Source organism: Abramis brama (genome assembly GCF_963993115.1).
Source record: "Abramis brama genome assembly, chromosome: 10".
In the NCBI taxonomy this organism is placed as follows: Eukaryota; Metazoa; Chordata; class Actinopteri; order Cypriniformes; family Leuciscidae; genus Abramis; species Abramis brama.
Window position 1 is genome coordinate 8,680,501 of NC_139972.1, and position 12,644 is coordinate 8,693,144.

The following is a 12,644-nucleotide window of genomic DNA, read 5'->3' on the forward strand; positions in this document are numbered from 1 at the left end:
GTAGAGGGAGCCCTGTTATTGTCCAGCAGGGACTGCAAAAAACATAACACCATTGGCACCGGGCAGTGGTCTGGGACCAACCCTCTTGGTGTACACCAGTCAGTGAAAAGCTTCTAGAATTCTAGAGAAAAGGTGCTCTAGAATTCAGGATTGTGTTTTGCACCTTAACATCACAAGACTTCAACAGTAACTCTGGCTCCTCAGTGGCCAGACACAGAGCTGTAGCCGATCTGGGCATGGGTGCCAAATCTGCCCCTGAAACTGAAGGAGCAGGTTCTGCCTCCTGGGTAGGCTCCAGGGCTCCCCATTGAGAAGCCGGCATAACATTGGGAACCAAGGCCTGCCTGGCCAGTTCGGTGCCACTAGGAGCATCCTGTGGTGCCCTTGAAGAACTGGAGTTGTTCTTCAAGAGTTGGCAGAATTAAGGGGAACGGGTGAAAGGCATACAGTAGAAGATTTGGCCAGGCATGCGCAAACGCATCCTGACCCAACGGGCTGGACTTCTCTGTCCAGGAGAACCACAGGGGGCAATGGGTCGAGGTCTCTGAGGCAAAAAGATCCACCTGTGCTCTGCCAAATCGCCGCCAAACCATCTGAACTACTTTTGGATTGAGTCTCCATTCTCCTGGCAAAGGTCTGTGGCGAGACAAGAAGTCTGCCACCACATTCAACACTCCCGGTATATGCATCGTCCTGATGCTTGTGAACCGAGGGAAGGCCCATGTCAGAAGGTCTTGTGCTACTCTCAGAGACTGGCTGGACCTTGTGCTGCCTTGATGGTTGATATGATATACCACTGATATATTGTCCGTTCTGATGAGAATATGGCGGTTCAATAGGGCCGGCGCAAAGTGCTTCAGAGCTAATTGCACTGCATGTAGCTCGAGGTTATTTATGTCTTTTGTGGCTTGTCCGGATTCCATGACCCCATGATCATCCTGTGCTGCCACACTGCGCCCCAGCCAATTAGCGAAGCATCGGTCTGTATTACCTCTCGGCGAGAGGGAATCACACCCAGAGCTACCCCTTTCATCAGGAATGACCTCTCTTTCCATGGTTTCAAGGTAAGGAAGCATTGTTCTGTAACTTTGACCAGTCTGCTCCTGTGCCATGTGGGGTTCAGGTGAAGACTGTTTACCCATCTCTGAAAAGGGCGCAGTGAAAGAAGGCCCAGTGGTATCAGCGCAGCTGCTGCTGCTAGCATGCCCATCAATCTGAGCACCACTCTGAATGGAAGCTTGATCTGTTTCATGAAAACGCTGGAGAAAGAGCAAGATGCTGTCCACCCTCTGAGGTGATGGGAATGCTTTCATCGATCTTGAGTCTAGAGTGATGCCTATGAACTTCACCGACTGACAACTGACTCTTGCTGAAGTTCACCCTGAGACCCAACTGAGTGACATGGGAAATCAGCAGATTGGTCTGTTCTGTTGCCTGCTCTTGAGATGGAGCACAGAGGAGCCAGTCGTCCAGATAAGGAAGCACCTGCACCCCCCTGCCTTGTATTGGGGACAATGCTGCAGCTATGCACCTGGTGAACACCCGAGGGGACAGAGACAGCCCAAATGGTAGGACCCGGAACTGATAGACCTGACCTTGAAATGCGAGGCGGAGAATCGGTCTGTGTTGTGGTGCAATTGGGATATGAAAATAAGCATCCTTCAGGTCTATTGTGGTGAACCACTGTAGTGGTCTGACTGCCTGAAGGACCTCCATTGTGCGTAGAATGTGGAATGGTAAAACCTTGAGGGACTGATTGAGGCCACGAAGGTCGAGAATGGGCCGTACGCCGCCATCTTTTTTTGAAATTATATAGTACACTGAACAAAACCCATTTAGCCGTGCTGACCACTTTACTGGTTCTATGGCATCCTTTTCTAGGAGTTTGGCTATTTTTTTGCCAATGCCAGTGAGCTGTTGGGGTCTTTGACAGTAGTCATCTTGACCCCATTGAAAGCAGGGGCCCGCCGTCAGAATTGCAGCTTGTACCCTTGAGATAGCGTTGCTATTATCCAAGGGTCTGAGGTGTTTTCTTTCCAGAAATTGAGCTGCTGGTGTGAAAAACATCCGACGGTTGGCCCCAGGACTTCATGCTCTGCGAGCCTGGGCTTTATTATCTCTGGGGGTGTGCTGACCTGGCGCCCTGCCCCTTGGAGCCTGAATTAATTGTTGTCCTCGTGCTCTAGGGTACTGCACAAGCTGATCTAGCTGCCTTGGCTGGCTCCTCTGAACAGCACCTGAGCCAACTAAATGTTGAAAGCGAGTAGGATACCGTCACCCATACCCTTGTCTAAATTGTGATGGTGGAGTCCCTCTTAAATCTGCCAGCTGCTGTCTTGTCTTATTCGTCTCAATGCTCTTTTCCAGAGTTTGCTGTGCCGCTGGTCCAAACAGTTGGCCTGGGACTACAGGGAGGTCCCAAAGTGTTCTCCTACAGGCTTCTGACAATGGAGACTGTGCCAGCCATACTTGACGGCGTGCCTGAGTGAGTGTTGACATGAGTCTACCCAATTCTCTTGACATGAATGCGAACACTTGCAATGACGCATCGCTTAGGATTTGGACTGAAGGATCACCCCCAATAGGTTGGAGAGACTGGGATAGCGCCAGCATAAGATGGGAGTGCGAATTCTCTATACGACCCATGCGTGCTGCAGTATTGTATGCTTGACTAAGAAGATCGTCCATGATTCTGCACTGAGGTCGCGGGCAGCGAGCATTAGGTCTCCAAGCCTCTTCCGGTGATATGATGAAAGAGGCGATAAATGGATCCACTTTAGGCATCTGACCCAGACCAGTTCTTGCATAGCTGCCAGGGCCCTGCTTGCTGTGGTATGAAGAGTAAGTAACTTGGGATTAGCCCAGCACCTCTGTAGTTCCTCAATATAATCTTTAGATGGGGGAATGCTAAGAGCAGATGGTTTTGCCATCCCTCTGAAAAAGGCACTGCTGCCACTATAGGGGCAGTGTCCAGGCTTAATCGTGCCAATGCAATCTGAATGGCTTGTCTCACTACATCCTGATCAGATTCTACTCCTTCCGCTGAACCCCGTGCCGTGTTCTGAGAGTCATCATGAGAGAGTGGACTCCTGATAAGAATTCTTCATTACCCTCCTCACAAAACTGGTTTTGAGAGGCTGCCATTGACAGCATATCCTCCTCAGGAATAGGTAATTACTTACTGGGATTTCCCAACATCTGTGATGATGTGTCCCTTGGTTGCAGATTGAATATTAAAGACTTAATCTGGGCAAACTCTGAGGTCAAAACCTCCACTTTATTGGCTAAAGAATCCTTGTCTCTTACTGGTGGAGACACTCACTGCTTCCACCCTCTTTCACTTAGCTGTCACTTTTCCTTGCCGAGGTCTGAGGTCGAGTGCCTCTACTGCAGCTAGTCTGGAAGTTGTCCGTTCCCACGACAGTGCTACAATTCATACAGGCATCATCAGTGAGACCCTGCTTCAAATGTTCCAAGCCTAAGCAGGATGGACAGCTGCCATGTCCATCGTCCTGCTGTAAAGTGGCCCTGCACACAGTGCATGTCAGGCTAAGCTGTTCCATACTGCCACAGCAGTGCTTTACTGAAACCCAAGCGAGAACACTCTGGGTGTCACAAAAATTCTATAACGGTAAGTTACCGAAATAATAATTATTATTATTATTATTAGGGCCCAAGCCCTGAAAGGGCGAAGGCCCTATTGTTTTCGTAAGGATTATTAGGGCCCAAGCCCTGAAAGGGCGAAGGCCCTATTGTTTCCGGAAGGATTTTTAAAAAAAAAAATTATTATTATTTTTTTGCCTTTTTGCCACTTTTGGGGCCCTTAACATGCTCAAAACTCTTGAAATTTTGCACACATGTCAGAACCTGTGGCCATCAGGGTCGGGCTGAAGCTGGTACCGGGGCGTGGCGGGGGGCTCGACAGCGCCCCCTGGAATGGGGTCCAAAAACTTGGTCCATAAATCAAACACGCTTGCATGTAATAATATGAAACTCAGTACACATATAGATCTCATCGGGCTGAACAACTTTCGTGCTCTAAGTTTTACAAAAGCCCAACAGGAAGTCGGTTATTATACGTTGTTTGGAAACGCATACAATGGAATGTGAAATACTCCTCCTAGGGAATTCATCCGATCGCCACCAAACTAGGTGTGAATGAAGTCAAGACATTGAGGATGAATTCTTGCGAACGGATTTTTGATATCTCGAACGGTTTGGCAGTGAAATAATGGGACACAGGAAGTGTGTTATAACTTCTGCATACATTAACCCACTGAGGTCGGCTATCACGCCGGCGCGATAGGCTCGTTTTTTTCCTTATCAGTGCAAAAAAAATATAAAAAAAAAATATTAATTTTTATCTTATATGCTTGTGTTGTACATCAATCGATCCTGTTTAGTGTGTATTTTTTTTGTGTATACTCATAATAAAAACAAAGTGTTGTGCTTTTCGCCAAATAAAGAAAAATAAACATGATGCGAGTTCTGCCTACTCTCCGTCAGTGAAGTCCATTCTGAAACGCGTCCGAAAATGAACTGTAACTCAGCGAATACTCAGTCAAACAGACATACAGACACACAGGCATGAAGCTTGAATTCTCTTCTTTTAAATGAAGTATTTTTTATAAAAAACAAATATTCACAGTTTATGTAATATGTATGTAAAGAGAGAGATGTCAGTCGTTCTCATCTCAGCTAATTAAGTTTTAATGTGACTCCGCCCACGGAGACAGCGCGCTATTCAAACGCAAATGTGAGGCGATCCATACAAACCTGTGAAACGCCCACATCAGCTGGATAAGGCCGGTGACACACTGGATGCGTGGCGTAACCCCTCATTTACACCGCACACGTCTGCGGCGCATTACGGCTGCGACACGGCTACCGGAGCTGATCGCGCCCATTCTCAATGCTTGTGTTTACACCGGCCGCGACGCAGCGCGTTTCAGAAGCTTCAGAAGCTCTCCGTGGCGCTTCGCTAAATATAGGCGCCTAGTCTATTTCTGATGGACGCGCGTCCAAGTCGCACCGGAAATACAAAATAAAAGTAAAAAAAACATTGTCAAATTCAAAATAAACACCCTGTGCAAACTCCCTAACGTATTACACACCAATATCCTTGGTAGAAACCATAGACTGTATGGTAGAAACCCAAAAATCAAGAAAAACTACGTCGGACAGGCAAATCACGTGGTCTCGCGCATCCAGTCACTCCGCTTCTGAAATGCTCCTGGTGTGAGTTGGCACCGCGTGGAGGACGGAATAAAACCTTGTCGCAGACGTAATGCACCGCACACGTGTGCAGTGTAAAGCGTCTCAGCTGCGTGGCGTGTCCGTTTTTATTTCGGCTCCCAGGTTAACAGTTTAGAGCTTGCACACTGCCTGCGTGAGACGCGCGGAAAACGCGTGCATGCTAGAAATAGAACCGACGCCTATTTTTCACGCGACACGCAAGCGTCTTGGAAGCGTTTCCATGCAAAATTGAATAGGAAAATCTGTTTATATGTCATTTTGACACGAATACATATTAATAAATGTCATTTTGATGTTTAAAAGTGTCTAGGTTTTGACATAAATGCAAATATAAATGTAATTTTACAAAATATTATCGATTTTCAAATACTGCTGTATTGAATGAACAGCTTTTAGCAAACTCTATTGCTATACTGAGATGAGGAATATATACTGTATGTGTTTTGTCAAAAATAAAGTCATCAACTAACTAATGAATCCTTTACTTTGAAATACGTATGATAAAATGTATACTTTAGTTTTGAAAAACGTTGACTAGTTTTGAATAGATTCTAAAGTTTTTACTGTACAATAGAGAATTAACTGCACAATTACTAGACATGTTTACCTTGGATATACAATTTGCAAGCACAATTTGTGGAAAAATAAAAAAATTTGCGATGCTTCCAACTGTGAACCAATTTGGTAGTGTGTGTATATATATATATATATATATATATATATATATATATATATAAATAGCCTCTAAATGCCATCTGAAATTTTCTTCTTAACATGCTCAAAAACTCTTGAAACTTTGCACACAGGTCAGAACCCAGGGTCATCAGAGCCGGGCTGAAGCTGGTACTCGGGCGTGGCAGGGGGGCTCAACAGCGCCCCCTTGAACACGGTCTGAAAACTTGGTCCATATATCAAACACGCTTGCATGAATTAATATGAAACTCAGTACACGTATAGATCTCATCGGGCCGAACAACTTCCGCACTCTAAGTTATTAGCTCCGCCCAACAGGAAGTCGGCTATTATGGGTTGTTTGAAAAACGCATGCTGTGGAATTTGATGTATTCCTCCAGGAGAATTCATCTAATCGCCTCCAATCTCGGTCAGCATGTAGTCAAGACATTGAGGATGATAAATTGCGGACGGATTTTTGATAACTCGAACGGTTTGGTCGTGGCGAGGAAACGAATTTATGGCGAGAAAAGAGAAACACGAAGTGTTATAACTTCTGCATACATTAACTGATCTTGATGAAACTTCAGCAGTGTGTTCGTGCTTCAGCAGGCCGATCAGATGGATGTAACTATTGTGAGTCAAAGTTATAGCGCCACCAACTGGCAGCAGGAAGTGTGTCACTTTCAAAATGCTTTTGACCGCACTGACATGGATAATGGTGCAGAGCGAGCATTTTCAATGAATTCCTATGGAAGTAGGAATGAACTAAAAAACGTTCGCTCTTCTCTGCCCATTCCTCATCGTGGACGCACACTCTCTCTCTCTCTCTCTCTCTATATATATATATATATATATATATATATATATATATATATATATATATATATATATATAATGTATTGTTACATATATATATTGTTACATATATATAATGGTTATATACATAGTGCCTTTAGTGTAACTAAAGGCACCAGGGTGGCGGTGCCACCGGCTTGGGCCCGCAATCGCTGCTCGCAGCTATATTTAGGGCCCAAGCCCTGAAAGGGCGAAGGCCCTATTGTTTTCGTAAGGATTTTTTTTTTTTTTTCATTATTATTTTTTTTTTTTTGCCTTTTTGCCACTTTTGGGGCCCTTAACATGCTCAAAAACTCTTGAAATTTTGCACACACGTCAGAACCTGCGGCCATCAGGGCCGGACTGAAGCTGGTACCGGGGCGTGGCAGGGGGGCTCGACAGCGCCCCCTAGAATGGGGTCTGAAAACTTGGTCCATAAATCAAACACGCTTGCATGTAATAATATGAAACTCGGTACACATATAGATCTCATCGGGCTGAACAACTTTCGTGCTCTAAGTTTTACAAAAGCCCAACAGGAAGTCGGTTATTATACATTGTTTGGAAAACGCATACAATGGAATGTGAAATACTCCTCCTAGGGAATTCATCCGATCGCACCAAACTCGGTGTGAATGAAGTCAAGACATTGAGGAAGAATTCTTGCGAACGGATTTTTTATATCTTGAATGGTTTGGCCGTGGCGAGGAAATGAATTTATGGCGAATAATGGGACACAGGAAGTGTGTTATAACTTCTGCATACATTAACTGATCTTGATGAAACTTCCGCAGTGTGTTCGTTCTAAGAGGCCGATCACATGGATGTGACTATTGTGAGTCAAAGTTATAGCGCCACCAACTGGCTGCAGGAAGTGTGTCACTTTCAAAATGCTTTGAAATCACCCTCTTATTTTTACCCGATTTGCTTCAAACTTTATGTGTATAATGTAGACACACGGCAGATGTAGACCTGTGAAAGGATTATTGATATCTTAGATACTGTTGCCATGGCAACGCATCGAACTTTAATATTCTTTTTTGATGCTTTTGAGACTCTTAGCATGCTTGAAATTGGATGAAACTCGACAGACACATCACATTTATTAGCCAATAGACATGTGCAAAGTTTCAGAAACGGGCGTGGCAGGGGGGTTCAACAGCGCCCCCTTGAACGGGGTCTGAAAACTTGGTCCATATATCAAACACGCTTGCATGAATTAATATGAAACTCGGTACACATATTGATCTCATCGGGCCGAACAACTTTCCTTCGGTCAAGTTTTACGCCAGCCCAACAGGAAGTCGGCTATTATGGGTTGTTTAGAAAACGCTTTCTGTGGAATTTGATGTCCTCCTTCTAGAGAATTCAGCCGATCCCCACCAAACTCGTTGTGCATGAAGTCAAGACATTGAGGATGCTAAATTGTGGATGGATTTTTGATATCTCGAACGGTTTGGCCATGGCTAGGAAACGAATTTATGGCGAGAAAAGAGAAACAGGAAGTTGTATAACTTCTGCATACATTAACTGATCTTGATGAAACTTCAGCAGTGTGTTCGTGGTAAGAGGCCGATCAGATGGATGTAACTATTGTGAGTCAAAGTTATAGCGCCACCAACTGGCAGCAGGAAGTGTGTCACTTTCAAAATGCTTTTGACAAAAGTGGGGGGGGTTAGTTTTACCAACAGTTACAAAAATCAGTACGTATATTGGTCTCATCGAGCCGGACAACTTTCTAATTTACAGTCATTAGCTCTGACCAACAGGAAGTCAGATATTTTGGTTTGAATGTAGATTTTTTGGATATTTCAGACTCCGAGTTTTTAGCTACTCCTCCTAAGTGGTTTATTTTATTCACACCAAACTTTTTCAACATGATGAAAATACATTAAAGATGCTAAATTGTGAACGGATGTAAAATATCTCAAACAGTTTTGCTATGGCGAGGGATTAAAGGAATGTCAATAAAGGAAACACTAAAAGCCTCATATCTTCTAAAAATGTAATTGTACGCCATTTATTTCAATATATAATTATACAAATATCAGAACTAAACCCATCTTATTCTTTTTTTTTTTTCAATTTAAGAATTATGTTTAAGTTAAGTTTAAAAACAGCCAGAATAGTTGTTTAGTCCAAAAAATAAATAAATCAAGTCATTCATAGTGCTATGCTGCCCTCTTGTGTTCAAAATCAGGTAGGCCTATAGTATTTATATATAAATATGTTAGGGATGTGACTCTGGGAATATTTCCCCACTGGTTAATCGGCGTGTGACACCGCTGGGGGCTTTTGAATCGCTAACTTAAAAACAAAAGTAAAATATGTTTGTCCGCACGGACATTGATAAAGGTGCAGAGCAGAGCGAGGGTTTTCAATGAATTCTTATGGAAGTAGGAATGAACTAAAAAACGCTGCTCGTTCCTCGCCGTGTACAAGTACTCCGTCATTTTGTTCATACAGGACACCATTCAAACTGCAAAGTGTTAACTTATATTTGTGTACACTCGCAATAAAACACAACATTGTGCTTTTGTAAAATAAATTCAAGCAATCCGCCCCCCCGAAAGGTGCTAATTTTAAAATTAAACTAAAATGCTCACGGCTGCACGGGCATTCATAAACAGACGTGTTTAGGTAACTAAAGGCACCGGGGTTGCGGTGCCACCGGCTTGGGCCCGTTTTTTTTTTTTTTTAACAGCCAAACTAGTGTTAATACTTTAGCCCACTGTTGATAGAAATACCAGGTAGCAGTACAAAAAACAGAGCGAAAACACTTGTATATAATGCAACTGCGAGAAATATAATATATGCCTGTAACAAAGAAAAACAGACAAAAAATAATTCAATTATTATGTACATAGCTACCTATGTAAAGCTATGTAATTTATAAAAATATTACTTACCTAAATTGAATGCTCTATATGATTACGCGGTCTGTAACAAAAAATATGTTGTTGTTCCTGGAGCGCACACACTCTTACTGTTTGCTATAACTAATCACTATGGCTTTTCTATGGAGCGAAACCACTCTGAGATGCCATATATATATATATATATATATATATATATATATATATATATATATATATATATATATATATATACACGTTTCATAAAAGAAACAACATCCAGTGCTAATGTAAGCACGGAATAAACAGACGTGTTCCAACAAAGTAAGTTTGTCTTCAATCCGCCGCAGCCTCTGGAGGACGCACAACGCGCAGCTCCAACAAAAATTATTGTTACGAGGCTGTGAAAGACGGAATCCAAGTATTCTGAATGAAAGTTTTTCCTTCGACCTGCAATCTTTGCACGTATGCGAGAAGATTATAGGGGCAGTTTGCCCCTATCACAGGGTTAAATAGAGGGGATCCCCATGACGTACCTGGTCATGTGATGACTTTGTTGTTATTAGACTCGACCTGTGCATGAGCAAGAGAGATAATATTCAGTGGGAAGCACTGCCTCTGGCAGTCAGTAAGAACGAAATAGAAACATGAGGCTGAGAGGTCTCACTCTCAGCCTCACGGGCTAATCTGAAATACAGAAAGGCCCCGAACCCTTTGCTACATTTCATTATATAGTCAGGACCTTTTTCACTTGGAAACATGTACTAACAAAAGAAATTTGCATTCAGATGTTACACCTTTTGGGGGTGTGTGACCATTTGCTGGAGACCACCTTCCTTTATGTGCCAGTTATCTCTAAATTCATAAAAACCTTATTACCTTTTGTTTTACTTATTTGGAAATGAGACATTTGTACCAGTCACACTGAGACATTTTAAATGATACCAAACATGAAAAATACTCTGTGATAATCATTCACATTAAACTATACATTTTCTTGAGTGAATTCAGGTGATCTGAGGGGGAGAGAGGGGGAGTGGGGAAGAGGGGAAGAGAAGTGTTCTGAGGTGAGACTTTGCCTCTCACATGTTGAGTTCAATTGGTAATTTCCAGAGATGTCCTTTGTCCTCTCAGGGTCTGGTCGCTCTTCAAACAGACTGTCCGGCATCTCCTAATTTCTCAATTCTTACATTGGCCTAAGATCAGAGGAAACTTTTAGGATTTGCAAAATTTGTCTCAGAAGGCCAAATCGTGGCCAAAATCGCACAGTGTGCAGTCGGCTTAACAGTAAAACTATCCTATGTATCCTAACAATACTATTGATCAGCATTACCAAACGTGGACGTTTTCCACTAGAAACAAACATTGATGTATTATTTTAATTTAATACTGTGAAGCTGCTTTGATACAATCTGTATTGTGAAAAGCGCTATATAAATAAACTTGACTTGACTTGACTATGTTGTGAATAGTCTCATTTATTAAAGCAGATTTTGCACATGACTGAATTTTAATATAGCGCAAATAAGAGATTATTTGTCCTGATCTAATGATACTTTTGATGTTGTATGATCATATTTTGTGACATTTTAGATCTCAATCTAATGAATATTAATTTGTGCTTTAAGTTTGAACTTTCTCTTTAATAATGGATTCACTGCTAAACTGATCTGATCTGAACTGAGAGTGAAGTGTGTGTCATTGTTCTCTACAGGTTGAGTTATTGTGGCGTCACAGATGAAGGTTTTGCTGCTCTGACTTCAGCTCTGAGATCAAACCCTGAACACCTGAGAGAACTGGATCTGACTGGGAATAAAATAGGAAAATCAGTGAATCTGCTGTCTGATGTACTACAGAATCCTCACTGTAAACTGGAGAAATTAGAGTAAGATCATATTTGACTCTCACACATGAATCACAATGTAAAGTATATTTGAAGTGTTCAGCCTCTTTCTGCTGCTGTGAGTTCAGATTATTGAGCTGTAAATGATTGAACACATGAGCTGATCCTCAATAACATGAAACTGCAGGACTGAGAGTCACACTGAAATACACACTTTCACACACAATCAACATTTCAGTCTCTTGAATTTAAACAGACTCGAGCTCAACACAGTCAGAACTGAGAAATGAAGAACATGCTGGATTCATTCTTACTGTTAACCCTCTGGGGTCTGGGCTGTTTTTGGGGCCCTTGAGATGTTCTGACATGCCCTGACATTTGTGCTTTTTTCAGTTGCTTATAAACATATTAATGGCAAAGGTGTAAATTCACTCTATTTAGCACAAACAGGGCTACCATAATATGTGAGCCACGTGTATGTACATGTTTTCATTTTTGAGAGAATAATTGTTTATGCATGGTTATTGAAAAAACTAAAAACTAAAGTTTCTGAAATAAGGCCACAAAACACATACTAAATATGTGTCAATACGACTTTTGACTAATGGCATCGCCTAGAGTTTTTTCTTCAAAATGATGTGAAAATCATCCTGCCTAATCATTCACATAAAACGATACATTGATTTAAGTTTTGTGAAACACTTCTAGTTTGGAAAGCCAATATGCGGATGGGGCGTAAACGATCATGCATATTTAGTAGTTCACACCTGATGTGCTGAAGGGCCGCTGTGCCTTGGTGAAACGGTGTTTGTACGTGAAGAGCTCTTTTCCAAAACGCCATAAACCTAAAATGCTGCCTCAAAGATCCACCAAAAGTAATGATTATGAATATGTAAAATATTGCAATAAGACATTTTAATTGTTTATTAACTTCTTGCAAAGATGAAGTTGACGATAGGCTATTGACTCGCGATCTTCGCAGTAGGCTAGTGAACGCACCGGAGAAATGCACATTTATTAGGCTACATAGTTTTTTGTTTTGGATGGTTTTGTTTAGAACCAGCTTTCTGTAAATATATTTCAAATTTTTTAGACATGTGAGTAGTGTTGCTTTCGTCAACGAAAATTATGACGAAATATTGTCGTCAACGAACCGGTATCACCTGACGAAAACTAGACGA

General features: G+C 42.2%; 1 protein-coding gene across 1 annotated transcript in view; it reads left to right on the forward strand.

The window, feature by feature from the left end:
* The window catches only part of LOC311090814 (uncharacterized protein), a 189,835-nt gene that overhangs the window by 131,198 nt on the left and 45,993 nt on the right, over positions 1–12,644 (forward strand). Inside the window, exon 15 of the mRNA XM_084126357.1 lies at positions 11,335–11,505. Coding sequence (XP_083982483.1) covers positions 11,335–11,505 — 171 coding nt within the window. The remainder of the gene's footprint in view (positions 1–11,334; positions 11,506–12,644) is intronic.